At 43.5% G+C, this 19,080-nt stretch overlaps 1 protein-coding gene across 2 annotated transcripts; it reads right to left on the bottom strand.

The window, feature by feature from the left end:
* Positions 1-6,934: 6,934 nt before the first annotated feature.
* On the bottom strand, positions 6,935-13,762 carry bcl6ab (BCL6A transcription repressor b). 2 transcript variants are annotated; one of them, XM_056263462.1, is made up of 9 exons: positions 13,659-13,762; positions 11,985-12,154; positions 11,696-11,902; positions 10,645-11,286; positions 10,469-10,560; positions 9,206-9,364; positions 8,987-9,117; positions 8,764-8,901; positions 6,935-7,662 (listed from the first exon to the last, which is right to left on the bottom strand). In XM_056263462.1, exons 2-9 carry the CDS (start codon positions 12,143-12,145, stop codon positions 7,519-7,521), a joined length of 1,674 nt encoding a protein of 557 aa, XP_056119437.1. In that variant the 5' UTR covers positions 12,146-12,154; positions 13,659-13,762; the 3' UTR covers positions 6,935-7,518. The 2 variants fall into 2 exon arrangements, with proteins under 2 accessions (XP_056119437.1, XP_056119432.1); XM_056263457.1 differs by having other exon boundaries at positions 11,681-11,902.
* Between the last annotated feature and the right edge of the window lie 5,318 nt (positions 13,763-19,080).

Below are 19,080 nucleotides of genomic sequence, written 5' to 3' on the forward strand. Positions count from 1 at the left end.
GCCATCCGACGACTGTATCCTTCTCTCATTATCTAAAAGAGCGCGAGCGTCTTTTTAAAGATGCCTCGCTTCGCCTGCGGCTCTGACCGCCATGTCATTTGCGCTCTCTGCCTGGGACTCGAGCACGCGGAACTCGCCCTCGCTGATGGAGGATGCGACTTCTGTGAGAGCCTGCCGTTGTCGTCCCTGCGGGCACGACTTCTGGTGGCTAAATCCGCTCCCGCGCCGCCTCTCTCTTCGCCGCGGAAGAAGAAACGCCGCGCCCAGAGGCCGCCGGAGCCCCCTGCGGAACCATGCGGGCCGCCGCCTCCCGCTTCCCGCTCTCCCTCCCCGCCCCAGCCGGACATACAGTTGCCGCCGAGTGGCCGCTCTGTCGCTTCCGATGACGCCGCGGAGGAGAAGGATTCCTGTTCACTGCTCGCGTCAGACAGTGAGGAATGGTCATCTCTCGGATCCACGAGAGAGTCGGCGGGGATCTGCGCCGGAATAGAGGAGGAACTAATGCGCCTCCTCTCACAGGCCGTCGAACGCCTCGGTCTCGAGTGGTCTCCTCCACCCGAGCAGGCCCCGAACCGGATGGACGGCAGCTTTTTTCATCGGCGCTCGACCCCCGCGTGCAACCGGGCCGCCCCATTCCTGCCTGAACTTCACACAGAGCTGACGAAGTCCTGGAATGCCCCACTCTCGGCCAGAATCCGCTCCGATATCTCCGCCTCGCTGCGCTCGGTGGACGGAGCCGCCGAAAAAGGTTATTCAGCCATGCCGCCCGTTGAGGACTTGGTCGCTGCCCACCTCTGCCCGCCCTCTGCTAGATGGCGCTCTTCCCCCACGCTTCCTTCGAAAGCTTGCAGAGCGACCTCGAGCTTTCATGCTCGCGCCTATGCCGCCGCCGGTCAGGCCGCCGCGGCGCTGCATTCTATGTCTGTCCTCCAAGTGCGACAGAGCGATATTCTCCGTGAGTGGGCCGAGAGCGGTAGAACCCCCCCCTCCGCTGTCACGGATCTGAGAAGTGCTACGGACCTCGCCCTTCGCGCCACTAAAGCCGCCGCACAAGCTCTGGGGAGATGCATGGCCAGCCTTTGTGTATCCGAGAGACACTTATGGCTCACGCTCGCCGACATGGGAGATTCTGAGCGCGCCGCGTTTCTTAACGCGCCCCTCTCCCCGACGGGCCTTTTTGGATCTGCTGTCACGGGGATCGTCGATCGCTTTTCCGAGGTCCAGAAAGCCACTCAGGCCATGAATTTGTTTCTGCCCCGCCGCACTAGCTCTTCCGCAGGCCGCTCTCGCGAGCCTCCTGCCAGAGCCCCACCACAGCGCCCTCCTCCGCAGACTCAAACAGCCCAGCGCAGACAGGGCGGCCGCCCTCGCTCTCGCTCTGACAGCCGCCGCAGACCGCCGCCCCCACGGGGTCCGCGACCCAAGATCACGCTGAAGCCTGATCATCAGAAGTCTGCCTAGCACAGTTAAGAAAACGACGGCGCTCTCCCGCTGCGGCCGGACCGCCGTCAAAGCTTCACCCTCTGCCAGTCCCCGTTGTTTCGCCGACTGCTGTAGTGTTTACCGCCACAAACAAGCCGGTGTCCCAGCCCGCTTGCGAGCGACAAAAAGCCGTTTTTACGGCTACCCAGAGAAATCTCAAAAAGAGAAAATATGCCAGTTGTGTAGAAAATGTGCCCACAATCATGTGTTCACCCATACACACAAGCATAACATATCCCGTGTCTCTCTCAGAGCCCCCCACATAAAGCGGGCACAGCCCGCTCTAGTATCAGAGAACATAAACACGCCCACGAGCTCATGCGCGTGTCCCCTCTCTGCTCGCTCTGTTTCACGGCCCATAGACTCCTCTCTGAGTGTAAGTCCCGTTGCCACACACATTCAAAGCGCGCCCACACACTGTGTCCAGCCCGCTATGTGCAGCAATCAGGGCGATATAGCCATTCGGCCACTAGCCGCATGCTCCAAAGTGTGGGAAGCCATTCCAGGCATTTCCCCGTGGGTCCTAAGCATTATAAAGAACGGCTATCTGCTACAGTTTCGCCGCCGCCCGCCTCGTTCGCGCGCTCGGCTCGAATCTACTGTCAGCCCGCTGGCCGCCAACACGCTCCGCTCAGAAATTGCGACGCTGTTGCAAAAGGGCGCTATAGAGAGAGTCCCGCCATCTATGACCGAGTCGGGGTTTTACGGCCGTTATTTTCTGGTTCCCAAGAAAGACGGCGGCCTCAGACCGATTTTAGATCTCAGGTTTTTGAACAAAGTGCTCATGAAGAGACCGTTCAAGATGCTCACTATCAGGAAACTCCTCGCGCAGGTGGGCCAGGGGGACTGGTTCATCTCTCTAGACCTGAAAGACGCCTATTTTCAGATCCAGATAAATCCCCGTCACAGGCCATTCTTACGTTTCGCCTTCGAGGGTCATGTGTATCAATACGCCGTTCTCCCGTTCGGCTTATCCCTGGCGCCCCGTACCTTCACAAAGTGTATGGATACGGCGCGCGCCCCCCTGCGGAGCCAGGGGCTGCGCATATTGAATTATCTGGACGACTGGCTGATTTTGGCTCAATCACGGACGGAGCTTCTGTCGCACCGCGCAGTTCTCCTCGACCATCTGAAAACGCTGGGCCTCTCTGTCAACTGGACAAAGAGCTCCCTTCAACCCAGTCAATCAATTTCCTTCCTAGGAATAGATTTGAACTCGGTCACAATGACGGCTCGCCTGTCTACACAGCGCGCGCAGTGTTCAGCGACTAGCCGCCTCTTTTCAGATGGGCACCCGCACACCTCTGAAAACTTTTCAGAGGATGCTGGGTTACATGGCCTCAGCCTCCGCTGTGCTTCAGCTGGGCCTTCTGCACATGCGCCCGCTTCAGCTCTGGTTAAAAAGCCGTGTACCCCACCGCGCGTGGAACACGGGCCGCCAGCTGATCAGGGTTACGCAGACATGTCTCACGGCACTGCAGCCATGGACAGTAGCAGAATGGTTTCGGCGAGGCGTCACGATGGGGACCTTTTCCCGCCGAAAGGTCATCTCGACAGACGCATCCAACACGGGTTGGGGTGCGGTCTGCGAGGGCTCACCGGCCTTCGGCCATTGGTCGACTCAGAAAAGCCCCTTGCACATAAACTGTCTGGAAATGCTTGCGGTCGAGAACGCGCTCTCGCGCTTCCTCCCGCTCATTCGGGGACACCACGTCCTGATCCGTTCAGACAACATGGCTGTGGTCTCCTATCTCAACCGTCAGGGCGGTGTCAGATCCAGGAATCTCTTCCTGCTGACACACCGCATTCTAGTTTGGTCTCAGAGCCGCCTGCTCTCGTTTAGAGCGACGCATGTGCCGGGCCATCTGAACGACGGTCCAGACATACTGTCCAGGAACCTCATCTCCACAGGAGAATGGTGCCTGAACACACAAACGGTCCAAATACTGTGGCGGCTATTCGGCAGAGCAGAAGTGGACCTCTTCGCGTCAGAAGAGAACGCTCACTGCCCAATATTTTTTTCAAGGAGCAAGGACGCGCTAGACCAGGAATGGCCTCGCCGCCCGCTCTATGCATTCCCTCCGATCGCTCTGCTACCGCAGGTAATTCAGAGGATCAGGGACACACGCCACTCGGTGCTCCTCATAGCCCCGCGCTGGGAGAGTCAGACTTGGGTTCCGGAGCTCACTCAGCTGTCACAGACAGCCCCGTGGCCCATCCCAGTCAGAGCAGATCTCCTCTCTCAAGCTCGCGGCACGATCTGGCACCCCCATCCACAGCGCTGGGCGCTCCATGCATGGGTGATCAACGACTATTCGTCGATTTGCCAGAGGGAGTAAGAAACACTATCATACAGGCTAGAGCACCTTCCACGAGAAGGCTCTATGCGTCTAAATGGTCTGTGTTCTCAAAATGGTGCACCGACAAAAATCTGGACCCACGGTCGTGCGAGGTGCCGTCTTTGCTTGTTTTCCTTCAAGAGATGCTGGACAAGGGCAGGTCCCCCTCCACTCTCAAGGTTTACGTGGCAGCCGTCGCGGCGTTCGCGGAACCCCGACGCGTTCAGTCCCTGGGCAAAGACGAGTTAGTCATCCGCTTCCTCAGGGGAGCTAAGAGGATGAACCCTCCGCGCCCCCCTTCGGTTCCTATCTGGGATCTTTCTATAGTTCTCGAAGCTATGAAAGCACCCCCGTTCGAACCGCTCGAGTCTGTGGACCTAAAATACCTCTCGCTCAAAACCGTTTTTCTGACGGCTCTGTCCTCAGTAAAACGCGTGGGGGATCTTCACGCGCTCTCATCCAGCGCCGCGTGTCTTGAGTTTGGACCGAATGATTCTGTCGTCATTCTCAAACCTAGGCATGGCTATGTCCCGAAGGCGATTGGTACCCCGTTCAGGGCTCAGATTATTTCCCTATCGGCTCTACCTTCATCCGATAGTGAGCGCGACGCCAATCTCCTCTGCCCGGTGCGGGCCTTGCGATTGTACACTACGCGCGCTGCCGCGTTCAGACGCGCTGAGCAGCTTTTCGTGTCGTTTGGGGGGCGCACCAAGGGTCTGGCCGCCTCAAAACAGACGCTGTCTAGATGGATAGTGGACGCGATTGCCTCTGCTTACGCATCTAAATGCCTGCCCTGCCCTCTGGGCATCAGGGCTCACTCCACTAGAGGCATGGCCTCATCGTGGGCATGGTCCTGTGGAATTTCCATTCATGACATTTGTGTGGCCGCGGGATGGGCCTCCCCGTCCACCTTTGTCAGATTTTACAACTTGGAAGTTCCCGCCTTGCAGGCAAAAGTACTAGCCGTCTAACGATCAGCTCCCTAAGAAGCTGCATTACTGGGAGTCCCTCACACAACCGGTTCGCCCCTTGTGCTCCCCTTAGATGCTTATGTATACACTTCATGTGCCCGCTCTGCCGGCCTCATATTACATTCACTCCACGTTAAGAATCCCCCGGTATCTCCCCGGGATTCATGAGTGGATTCATAGCGCGCACGGCGTTGACCAGGTGTTCCCGCAGCGTAAGCTAGCTTACGCAATACGAGAGAACCTCTCGTAAGAGAACGAATCGGTTACCTAACGTAACCTCGGTTCTCTCTAGATGAGGGAACGAGTATTGCGTTCCCGGCCGTGCTTGCGCTACTAGCGTTTCGCTTCACGCTGAAATAAATCAACATATAAGCCTGGGAGAGACTGTTATATACAGCATAGCCACGCCCATTCTGGCGGGCCATGACGCAATGAGCGCGCGGGCGCTTCTCATTGGCAGCGGGTTCAGCCCCGCTCTCCCATAGGCTTAAGCAGTTCTCTCTGAGCGAACCAATGAGCCGCTAGCTAGCCTGCTCAAGGTCTGCCGCAGAGGAACTGCGTTGTCAATGGATACAAATTATGAAATAATTTTTTGGCTTCAAATTCTCAGCAAAGATGAATCTTTCCCGCAGCGTAAGCTAGCTTACGCAATACTCGTTCCCTCATCTAGAGAGAACCGAGGTTACGTTAGGTAACCGATTCGTTTTACCCCACAGTCAAGAGACCATTGCAGCCTGGCTGTTATCGTCAATAATTCTCGTTATGTTTGGGTACTGCAGACGGTGTCTGTGCGGGGGTATTATTGCGCAATACCAGCAAGAACACATCGTCTCAAACTGTCAGCAGCGTTCTGTGAGCTCGTCACCTTGTGAGTTCATTCTTCCAAGAACAACTAGCAAGAGCGTTCTCCCCAAGAACACAAGTCCGTTCTTTGCATTCTTGGTTTTGAGAAACACCCAAAGTCTATGAAAGGGACGTACACCCCTCTAAGCTCACAGAAATGGTTAGACCCAAGTCTTCAGCAGCCAATGACACTGACCCGTTCGAACGGATTTTTAACGCGTATTTACGTGTATTTCAAATATCAACGCGTGAAATACGCGTTGATTGTGTCACGTGTATTTCACGCGTAAAATACGCGTTGAAATTCACGTGTTTTTGACTCTCTTGGCCTTCCATAGTTGTACAACGAGTGAGAAAGTTTGACATATGGAGCAGCTAAATCTTCAACCTCTGGGAATCACGCGTTAAAAATAAAACGCGAAATTGCTGGCAAAAAGAGAATGCAACAGAGCTTGTAATAAAACGAATCAAAATGGCTTGGCTTTTTGGAGATGGCGAGACCTGAGGGATTTGAAATGTTGTAAAAACACGGAGATAGCACTTGAATGCACTTCTATTACTCAACAGGTGAGTATGGTATTTTATTGAACAGATTGCCATATGTAGCTCTTTAACAGAGTTCATGGTAAAGCATTATAAGATCTACTGTGATGGGTCATTTTCATCCGCACAGTCACGCAGAGCCGAAGCACAACTAAAATAATGTTGTTCTCCCGCAAAATACATAGTTTTGTTATTTTACTGTTAGAGGGACGTTAGTGTACCTTTAAACTATTGCTTTTAAGTTTGTTAATTCCTGGTAACTAAATAAGTTATTATTATTTCTACAATGTCACAAAACATTTGTAATTCATAACTTTGTAATACTTTTATTATTAACATACTACCGTTAAAAAAGTCTGAAGTATGTTTTTTAAAAGAAATTGATTTTTTTTTTTACAAATAGTAAGCAGTTTTTTATATTGATAATAATGAATGTTTCTTGAGCATCAAATCATCATATTAGAATGATTTCTGAAGGATCATGAGACACTGAAGACTGGAATCATGATGCTGAAAATTCCCATCACAGCAATACATTATATTGTAAAAATATATTAAGATAGAAAACAGTTATTTTAAGTAGTAATATTTCACAATATTACTAAAAGTTTTCTTTTCGAAGTTGATCATTTGTGTTCTTTTTTTTATGAGCTTGACCAGGTTGATGTATAAGTGTAATGAAATACTGATGATTATTTGTCTATCAAGAAACTTCAGTTAACTTGACATCACAAAGATGAAACCACTTTGCACTCATTTGTTTGGTATCAAATATTTAATTGCAAGGACATTTTGCCCTCTAGTACCAAAACAACTGTACAAACACATGTAAATACAATATAATTAGACAAACAGAGCTTCTTTAAATGTACCACATTGATAAAACGTTTTTTTTTTGTACCAATCGTCCCCTTGTATATTTTATATACAGTGCATAGTTTGCCAGGAGGGGGAGTGAAATAGCATTCTTAAAAAAATAAATAGAGATAAAATTATGTTCTTACACTAAGAATTTGCAGTGTGTATTGACAAGAACTTAAGTACAATGCTTGGAAGTCAGTATTTACATAATTATTAAAATCTTAAACCATCATGAGACCCGGCTGAAATCATGAAGTGTGAACCAGAACGTGCTGGTGCACTAGGTCCTTCATATTTCAGAAATAATATGTAACTTCACCATACGAGTAAACATTGGCATCACAAAGATCCATGCAGTATCAGCGTCTGTATTTTCTGATAGCTTTTCTTGTGGCAGTACCAGTAAAGGATCCGGTCTCCTTCAGCATAGCTTTACTTGAAAAGGTTTTTGTGGAGTCTCTGAACAGTTCGAGGTTTTCTCAAGAGGTCGCGAGGGAGCCGACGGGCAGGTCTGTTCTGCTTCTGCGGTGCTGGATCTTGGTGTTGGTGACGGCACCGTGCTTCTGCCGCAGATGCAGACGCAGCTGACTCTTGTGACGGAAGTGCAGGTCACAGTTCTCACACTGAAATCAGAAGCCAGGACCATTTCATTAGGACATTAAATGCTTCTTCGGTTTTAAGTTGACATTCAATGAGGACGTGAAGAAACTAGTGGTCAACCGATATATATCGCCTCGGCCAATATTTGCTATGTTTTAATTATCAGCATCAGCCATTAACATTGGAAGCCCATTTCCACCACATAAGAATTTTTTTTTTTTTACAATAAGGACTCGTTTGTTAAAATTAATGTATTAACTAACAGAACTAACAAAGAGCAATACATTTGTTACAGTATTTATTAATCTTTGTTAATAAAAATGTTCATATTAACTCCATTAACTAATGTTAACAAACTTTTGATTTGAATAATGTATAAGTAAATGTTTAAATTAACATGAACTAAGATTAATAAATGCTGTAGAGGTAGTTCATTCTTAGTTCATGTTAACTAAAGTAGTTAACTAATGAAACCTTATTGTAAAGTGTTACCATTATAATTGATAAAAAGTTGAAAATTTTTCATATTTGAGATGAAAAATCGAAATTCTGACTCAGAAAATTTCAAAACTATGACATACTAAATAATGTAATCATAAGTTAATCATGACTGACATAAAAAGTTGAAATGATCGGATTAATCTAAGTATACTAAGATTGACATACTTTTTATGAAAAGTCAAAAGTCATAATTAAGACAGTCATTTCATCATTTCAACTAAATATAATAATAGTATGCTAAGACTTTTAGTATTTATTAACTAACACTAGTAAGACTTTATACTTAGTATGTCATAATTATGACTTTTAAAGTCAGATTTTCTGTATTACCAAAGCATGATTTTTTTTTCTTATGTGGCCGAAATGGTCTTCCATAGTTTGTGTTGTTTGGCTGCTAAGTGTCGGACTTTTATTTTGACGGCACCTGAGGTCAGATGCACAGGAACCCTCATTCTTCGTCTTCAATAGTTTTAAATATTAGACATTGCAACATCTACAAACAGTTTCAAACTATACTATAAAACGCGACATTTCAAACTGTACTGCTAATATTCAGTTGGCAGCTACTCTGCACTGTGTTTATCAACGTTTGAAGTGTTTGTTGATGATGAGAAAGTGCTCACATGATAAGGCTTCTCGCCCGTGTGTATCCGTAAGTGGCTCTTCAGCGTCTGCAGGTGGCGGAAGCGTGTGCCGCAGATGTCACACGGGTACGGTTTCTCTCCAGTGTGGATCAGTACGTGAGCCCTCAGATGAGCCACCTGGGAAAGCAGAAAGAAGAAGATAAAGCGCCTCAGATTGACACGAAGGCTTCTCTACAGAAACGGTCTGGGAGTTTGTTATTACCTGGACAAAGCGAGAGCCGCAGGTTTCACATTTGTACGGTTTTTCCCCAGAGTGGATCCGTGAGTGTGTCTTCAGATTGGCAGGCCTGTTGAACTGAGCTCCACATACGTTGCAGCGGTACGGTTTCTCTCCTGTAATTATAAACCATTTGGAGAATGTTCACACGGCAACACACAGGTTTTAGAGAGCGTCGCTGAAGAATATTCTTTGTTTGTTTACCTGTGTGGACGGACTTGTGGCTAGCTAGGTTTCCTTTATAGCGGAACATGGCTTGGCAGCGGTCACACTTGTATGGTTTTCCGTCCTGCAGCCACTGTGGCTTCTCTGCGTCAGATTCGCTCTTGGACTCGCACTCGCTACAATAGAGTCTGTCCCTCTCTGCCAAGACAAGCAAAACAGTTATTAGCCTTTGTCCACACTGCACACATTTCAGGTTTTTAGTGATGAAATCAGATCTGTTTGTTCAGACTGTGACTTCAGTATCCGATATATATCTATATCTACATCTGTTATGATACTAATGATCTAGGCGGCGTCAATAAGATGCCAAAAGACTTTTATCCACAACATTTAAGAATAGCAGGCGTAGTTGTTGGCTGTAGTAATGGCAGTACTGCTGTATCTTTCACATTCATGCATATGCTGCTAAATATGATTATATTATATAAAACATTTAAACATTTTAATATTGAAATAGGTATTTAATCACAAATATATATAACAAACATAAAATGTAATGCCTAAATATGAATGCATATTATTATTTTTAACTATTGTAATATTTAAATAGACATTGCATATATACATCACTAATATGTCAAATGCATAAATATTAATAAATTAGTGCTGTCACATCGCATCTAACATAAAAGCTTTTGTTGATATATGTGCGTATATATATTATTACATTTATATATATATGTGCATGTATAAATATACATATACACAAACATACATAATATATATTAAAATATAATAATATATATCCACACATATATTATATAAACAAAAGCTTTTATGTTAGATGCGATTAATCATGATTAATCGATTTGACAGCACCATAATAAATATTATCCTTAACTACTAAAATATTTTTATATTTCAATTAACATTTCATATTACATATATAAAACTCAGAAACAGACTGGGGGCCCAAAGATTTATAAATAGTTAATAATAATAATAATATTTAGGTAATATATTACATTTCACATCCAATGTACTATTCCTAAATATTAATAAATGATTCTCATTATTATAGTTATCATCTCCCCCCAAAAATGGCTAAGAGAAGAAGCCAAATCTGACATGACAACCTATTCCACCCTAGATTATGAAAAAACAAAAAGTTAATTTAATCTGACCATTCTGACTGACACATGCTTCCAAAATATGAATGTCTTTTAACCCAAATTTCAACCCATGTATAAATGCTGTTTATGCCCAGAAACATTTCAAAATGTAGAAAACAAGTGCATTCACCAGGTCCTGTGGGTCTCAAGCTGCTCTCCTCTGTCAAAGTGTTGGGAAGTGAAGAGCCACGCTCCTCTTTTTTGATGCAATCGTCTGCAGATCTGCAAACACATGACACCACGTTTACAAACACTGCGTCAGATGCTAATGCTTGCGCTGGCATCCAAGACTTTCGCCACACTGACCTTCTATCCGTGATGAGTTGCTCCTCAAAGTTCTTGTTGGTGGATTCTGCAACTACGTGGGACGGAGTCAGTGAGCTGCCGTCAGTCGCTCCATCGGTGGAGTTCAGCACGATGAACTTGTACTTCTTCCAGTTGTGGGCCTTCGGGTGAGTGATGGAGCTGGGAGGAGACGCCGCCCCTCGACTGCAGCTGCTGGACTCTGCAGGGGAGTTGGGTTGGCAGTCTGATCTGAGAGGGCTCTCGGGACCGCTGCTGTTCTCCACCTCTGAGTGCAGAATCGGAGCCTTGCGGTCTCCCTCCGCTTCAGCTCGAGCTGAACGAAAGAGCACAGATGGACGGGTCCTCTCTTCCCCTGCATTAGTCATGGTCCTGGTGGAGTGCTGTTGAAGGGCTATTACGCCGGTCTTGGGCATCTGCCTGAGGGGGTTCGGGGTGTTGGAGGTCTCCAGCGGGAGAGGTAGATGTCTGTAGAAGCGAGTTGGGCTCTCTGTGGAAGTGCTGACTGCGTAGTGCAGGTTGGGGGGACCGTAAGTGCTGAGGTTCACACTGGATTGGCTGTTCAGGGCATCTCGGAGGATGAAGGGAGTTAAACAGCCGTGATTAACCAGCATCTCCGCTCTGGTCTGCTTCACACACAAGCCCCTTTGAGAAAAACAGTAGAAGTTGAGTCAGTGATTCAGTCCAAGATAAAGAAATTGTAAATCTCATTTAAAACATTTGTGTCAAGTTCTGTGATCTTCGTATTTGTGTTGGTTTCATATTGGTTTGCAAAACTTTTATACCATTTTCAACAAGTCCAATTTCCATCTATCTATCTGAATAGAATTTGAATTTCGATATATAGAAATTAAAAACAAATTCATCATAATAAAGTGAATTGCTTTTTAATGAATGAATGAATCAAATATTAAGTAGAATAATTTAACAGACAAAAATGAGCATTATACCATTGGTCCAGTTACAAATCACATGCCTTTGAACAGACTATCTTCTCTAGTCTGTGCTTGAATGTTTTTGTGACGTTGTAAGCACTCACCTGGAGTCTATATACCTCTGGCATGTGTCCATCACATGGTCCATCTGTAGGTATGTGGCTGTGTTGAGGGTGGCAATAATGAAGTTATCTTTAAGAGTGAGGCAAGACGTATACATGAACTCCAGCAGTATGGCGAAGCCATCGGGGTCCACCTTTGGATCTAAACTTATGAAGCTCAAGTTGCTCTTATGAGTGTCTGCAAACATGGAGTAGAAGAGGCCGCTGGGAAAAGATAAGATGGAATACAGATGTCACTTACTGTGCATCATGCCAAATATTTGTTATTTCAAATCATGGCACTGACCTGCATGCCATCAGAACTGTCTTATGGGCCTGGAATTGCTGCCCACCGACCACAATGGTGACATCAGTCAGGATGTTTCTGCTGCGGAGCCGGTTGAAGTTGAACAGCACGTCACCGGCATGGCGAGTGAATTTAACGCAGCCGTCTGCTGCACTTGACATTTTGTTCACCTGCACAGAAATAGTTCAAAATATAGTAAAACATTTGCAAAAAAGAATACATCTCTATCTAAAATAAATAAATAAATAATAATAATAAAAAAACTAAATCACACCATAACATTTTTACATTTGAATGTCAGTGGTAATGTTATATCTAATAAGCTATATAAAATCTTCCCGTCAAAACTGAAGACGAGCCAGTTTAGTCAGATGAACACTAGATGTCCACAGAGTTACAGTTGCAAACTGAAGGTATGACCAACTTTCACATTAAGCCTAAACATATTTTGTAAATATACCTTGTGAAATGTATAACAGTTCGTGATTGTGTCCCTGTAGTCATCGTTTGCTTTGAGTTTGTTTATTTAATTTGATTTTAGTTAGCTCTTTAGTGAAAAACAGGACACATACATTCTTTCAAATATTTTAACTCTCCCGAAACTACTCTATTCAGACTTTCATATTAGCTAAACGCACTTCACTTGAGAGACCGATGGCAAAGTGTGTAGACGAATCCTAGTGAGCTGCTTACCTATACAGCATGACTGGCCATCACAGGGGCAAACAATCTTAAACGGCATTATTTATGCTTTTATATCACTGTATCGCCATAACTACGTCTTTAAGCATTTTATAGCATTTTCAGAAATGTAGCATTACGACAAACATCACTCTATAGTGAGCATAGGCTGTATGATTTAAGACACCAGCATGATGCAAGCATGAAGTTGTTCCCGTCACTGACACTTGTTGAACAGCGAAGGTGCATGTTGGTATTAATCAAACCTCGTGGTATATTGACGGTTTATTAAATGTTATGACGGTATACAAATAAAAGCCAAATGAGTTATGCACTGGTTACAGGTGTTTAGAGTAAGTTAAACACCAGGGGTTTCGGATTGATACATGAATGTTCAGTGAAATAGAGATTGCAGTACACATACAGTAAATAATCTGAAAGCTGAAAGCTGACGCAATCGTAACAGAACATCAAATAATTATGTTCGCGTGCTGACAATTAACCATTGACCATTTATTACATTTTCCATTAAATGGATCATTTTGAGACTTCACCAGCATATAATCACATGACAAATTCAGAGAAAACCTGTAAAAAAAATATTCTAGAAATACAGTGATTATGACATAATTGAACATGTATGTCTGCTGTTTTATCACCACACAGACTGTCTACTCTAGGCAATAAACTTAGTTTCCCACCCATATAAAGTTGCGTAAACCTGTCGTTATCATACACTCCCGAGTGAGCTTTCTAAATCTACCGAACATCACTGAATTTAATGTAACAGATTGAAACTGACATATGAGACGAATAAGATTAGTTTACACGCAATTAGGCCGACAACAGTGGAGTTGCGTAATTAACTCGACACGTCTAAATACAAGAAAGTAGTCTGGTTTAAAACAATATAAAATTAACTGTAGAAACAGCTCGTTTCTCTAGAGCGTCTGTTGTTTAGTCTAGACCTTTTGCTAGATAGAAAAGAGTCACCTGGTGTGTTTTTCTTGGAAGAGTCCGGCGAAGACAGTTCTTGGAAGAACTCTTCTGAGAAGACGCAGCTCGTAATTCTCGGAATTTTACCAGTGGACTGAACCACTGACACACAAGAGGGGGGATCAGACCTCTCGGGCTTCACGCTTCTGTAGTGCTGAACAACTGCTTACCAGAAATATCATAAAAACCATTCTGAATGCTCTACAACTAACATGCGTACTTCGTTTCATTGCTTTTAGTAGCTTAGTTATTAACGCCGTTGGAGTAATTACAATCCGCTTGTCTGTATGTAGTGGATAGCTCCGGGGACGCGGTCATGATCTACGTCACTCTTGCCACCCTTTCACTGCTGTACAGATTCCTCGCGATATGACCCCTCCATTAATGTATATGTATATGTCATGTTGAATTAACACAGCTATTGAATGTATAGTAATCATAGGCTACATTTGAGTCTTATGAAGTTATCAGACAGATGTACAAAAAGCAATCTATTTTTGTCTGTCCGAGATAAGTTTCTCATGACGTCAGATGTGTAAAAAGGCAACATTGTTGACATTAGATATTTGTTTTTCATCAATTCTAGATTATTACCTATGCCAATACCACAATTTACGTTTTATTTTACATTTTTATGTTTATAGCCTATATTGTTTATATATTTGTGTTTACTGTACATAGGTGTATTTAATGAGTATTATATATATATATATATATATATATATATATATATATATATATATTCATTTGCATATTTCATAAACCTCAAACTTGTCTTTGACCCTTTGCATTATCTAAAGATATGTTAGCTAGATAAATTACTAAAACTGAAAGATGAACCTCGAATAAATAATTAATAAAGAATTGTTCTCTGCATTCATTTTCAGGGAATATAAAAATGCACTTCAATTTACAGACAATTGTGTAATATAATGGCAAACAGTGCTCTTTGATACTTTAAGCAGGTGTTATTTCTAAATTTCTGAATTCCATTTTTGGGTGAACTTCCCCTTTAATATTACTATTTTCATGCTCTCTAAAGTAACATCACAAGATCTGGGAGTTCACAGATTGATTACAGCAGATTTCAGATGGCAATTGAGGCAAATACTCTCTCTCTCTCTCTCTCTCTCTCTCTCTCTCTCTCTCTCTCTCTCTCTCTCTCTCTCTCTCTCTCTCTCTCTCTCTCTCTGTCTCTCTCTGTCTCTCTCTGTCTCTCTCTGTCTCTCTCTCTCTCTCTCTCTCTCTCTCTCTCTCTCTCTCTCTCTCTCTCTCTCTCTCTGTCTCTCTCTCTCTCACACACACTCATAAGCTCATGACTGCTTCAGCAGTGTAACTTAACACTCAGCAAAGCAGCTATTCAGAACCATAACGCAGAGCACACAGATCTCAACACTATTTATACATCAGTCCCAAAGAGGTACTGGAAACACACACATTAGGTTGTAAACTCTCTTCTAACACATTCAGGTACTCCAAGAGCAAAGCAAAAAAATAAATTCAGAAATAATAGTCTATTATGAATTCCCTTATGTGATAAGAGGTCCAAAGGCCAAAATACAAACAACAACAACAACAAAAAAAAACATTTGTAATAAAAGTATCGAGTACTGAAGTTACAACAGGTCTGATGAATGCAAATTTGTTATTTTTGTTGTTTCATGCATGATTTGACATGTATTTAGCTTACTTTATTTGTTCGAAATTGTATAATTTGACTTTTTATAGCTTAAAATAATTACCTTATATAATTTTTCAACAAATTCAATATAATATTTAAAATACTTAAATGATTTAAGAATAAATATTTAAGGTTTTAAATAATTTACATTATGCTAATTAAGACTATAAATTAGCTCAAAAATCAGTGTTGGGTAATTTAATCTAAAAAGAAATGACATCTTCACCAGTGTAATTAGATTGCCGTACTAATACTCTCTCTTTAAAAAAGTATTGGATTACTATACTTTCTAAATCCCATATCAACCTCAACCAGTTGAACAATACAAAGATAGATGTAAAACTGCTCTTCTCTCTTTTTTTTTTTCAAATAAATTATATAAAATTGCATAAATTATTATTGAACTGACCAAAGTATTTAAAGGGAGAAGGTCACGTTAAAATTTGTATCATTAGCCGGTAAGTTTTTATGTTAAATGCACTTGTTTTGATGTTAAATTGGTCTTTACAGTAAATAATGCAATTACATCAAGTATTACAATTAAGTAAATAACAGAAAAATTAAGAGTAATCCCTTTACTTTTTAAAGAGAAAAGTAATTAAATTACAGCAAAGTGCTCAAGTTACGCATTACACCCAACAGTGTACGTAATCATACTAGGCAATATACGGCCACTTTATGATACACCTGTTCACTGCTTGAAAATCCAAATATCTAATCAGCCAATTACATTGCAGCGACTCAATGCGTTTAGGCATGTAGACATGGTCAGGATGATCTGCTGAAGTTCAAACTGAGCATCAGAATGGGGAAGAAAGGTGATTCAGTGACTTTGAATGTGACAGGGTTGCTGGTGCCAGACGGGCTGGTCTGAGTATTTCAGAAAGTGCTGATCTATTGGGATTTTCACACACAACCATCTCTAGGGTTTACAGAGAATGGTCCAGAAAAAGAGAAAATATCCTGTGAGCTGCAGTTCTGTGGGAGAAAATGCCTTGTTGATGCCAGAGGTCAGAGGAGAATGGCCAGGTTCAGCTGATAGAAAGACAACAGAAACTCAAATAACCACTCGTGACACCCGAGGTCTGCAGAAGAGCATCTCTGAACATGTTGAACCTTGAAGCAGAAGAGCTACAACAGCAGAAGACACCAGTGACACTCCTGTGAGATAACAACAGCAAACTGAGGCTACGATTCACACGGGCTCAACAAAACTGGACAAGAAATGTTTGGAAACCGTTGCCTGGTCTGATGAGTCTTTCAGAGGGTTGGGCCAGAATTTGGCATAAACAACATGAAAGCATGGATTCATCCTGCCTTGTATGTTTAATGGTGTGGAGGATATTTTTTTGGCACACTTTGGGTCCCTCAGTACCAATTTGAGCATCCTTTTCAGTTCTTCACAATTGCTAAGACACTTTTCCTGAAACCTTCACCCATTTTCTCAAATCCAATTTTTCAAACTAAACTCACAAAACCATTGACTCTTCTGGCAGTCAAGCAATTGCTTCAAAACCATTTCATTTCACCTGTACTCAAAATCAAGCAATGCTTTCAGATCATACACACATGAGTCAATAAAATATATATATATATATATATATATATATATATACACTCACCGGCCACTTTATTAGGTACACCTGTCCAACTGCTCGTTAACACTTAATTTCTAAGCAGCCAATCACATGGCGGCAACTCAGTACATTTAGGCATGTACACATGGTCAAGACAATCTCCTGCAGTTCAAACCAAGCATCAGTATGGGGAAGAAAGTTGATTTGAGTGACTTTGAACGTGGCATGATTGTTGGTGCCAGAAGGGCTGGTCTGAGTATTTCAGAAACTGCTAATCTACTGGGATTTTCACGCACAACCATCTCTAGGGTTTACAGAGAATGGTCCGAAAAAGAAAAAACATCCAGTGAGCGGCAGTTCTGTGGGCGGAAATGCCTTGTTGATGCCAGAGGTCAGAGGAGAATGGCCAGACTGGTTCGAGCTGATAGAAGGGCAACAGTGACTGAAATAACCACTCGTTACAACCGAGGTATGCAGCAAAGCATTTGTGAAGCCACAACACGCACAACCTTGAGGCGGATGGGCTACAACAGCAGAAGACTCCACCGGGTACCACTCATCTCCACTACAAATAGGAAAAAGAGGCTACAATTTGCAAGAGCTCACCAAAATTGAACAGTTGAAGACTGGAAAAATGTTGCCTGGTCTGATGAGTCTCGATTTCTGTTGAGACATTCAGATGTTAGAGTCAGAATTTGGCGTAAACAGAATGAGAACATGGAACCATCATGCCTTGTTACCACTGTGCAGGCTGGTGGTGGTGGTGTAATGGTGTGGGGGATGTTTTCCTGGCACACTTTAGGCCCCTTAGTGCCAATTGGGCATCGTTTAAATGCCACGGCCTACCTGAGCATTGTTTCTGACCATGTCCATCCCTTTATGGCCACCATGTACCCATCCTCTGATGGCTACTTCCACCATGTCACAAAGCTCTAATCATTTCAAATTGGTTTCTTGAACATGACAATGAGTTCACTGTACTAAAATGGCCTCCACAGTCACCAGATCTCAACCCAATAGAGCATCTTTGGGATGTGGTGGAACGGGAGATTCGCATCATGGATGTGCAGCCGACAAATCTGCGGCAACTGTGTGATGCCATCGTGTCAATATGAACCAAACTCCCTGAGGAATGCTTCCAGCACCTTGTTGAATCTATGCCACGAAGAATTGAGGCAGTTCTGAAGGCAAAAGGGGGTCCAACCCGTTACTAGCATGGGGTACCTAATAAAGTGGCCGGTGAGTGTATATATATATATATATATATATACTGACTGTATGCACTCCAAGTATAGCATTGCACTGAATATTGAATAGTATAGGCCTATTGAATGTCTATATATTCAGCACTTGCATACTTTAAAAACTGCAAAAGCCAAAGGGGTCAAATAAAACTCTAAATGAAAAGCACGTTACGGTACACTCAAATACTGTACGTTGTGTAACTGGAAAATCAAGGTCAATGCGAGATTGATTCGGCTTCAGCATCATGTCTTCCTGCTGGCTCTGGCCTGAGGACTTTGTCCACATCACATTCACAGGTGATGTTGTTTCTTGCCAAACAAAGGAAAAAACCTTCAAGTCTGACACATCCAGCACTTTGACAACACTGTCCACACCTTGCTCTTCCTCGTCCTCATCCTCTCCCTCTCAGATTGTTTCCATCACTGTGTCCATCTATGCACTCTGAACTGGCTCATATTTCATACAGTTGGTTTGATCACATTATAAGAAATAAGTGTGAACGATTTCAAACGGTTGTCTGTCAACGATGACAACTGTGTTGTGGTTGTGTTTACCTTTTGCCTCTTTTGCCTGATTAGTGTTGTTTTGCGATACAAATGTGTCACAGTGCAAAATGTGTTTTAGGGAGTGAGAATGTGTTTAGAGATTTGCAAACAGTGTCTAACTGCCTGAATTTGTTTTGCAGAAACGATTTGATGAAGTGATTTATTCGACAAATTGGTTTAGGCTATTGAGAATTTGGTTCGTAGAATTGAGTTAAGTGTTTTAGCAATTAGGAAAAACTGTAAACAAACACCACAGCCGACCTGACCATCTCCATCTCTTTATGACCACAGTATTTCCATCTTCTGATGGCCACTTCCAGGAGGATAACACACACGTCACAAAGCTCAACTCATCTCAAACTGGTTTCTTG

This window comes from Rhinichthys klamathensis, unplaced genomic scaffold, assembly GCF_029890125.1.
Source record: "Rhinichthys klamathensis goyatoka isolate OS25496 unplaced genomic scaffold, OSU_Roscu_1.1 h1tg000011l_1, whole genome shotgun sequence".
NCBI classification, from domain to species: Eukaryota; Metazoa; Chordata; class Actinopteri; order Cypriniformes; family Leuciscidae; genus Rhinichthys; species Rhinichthys klamathensis.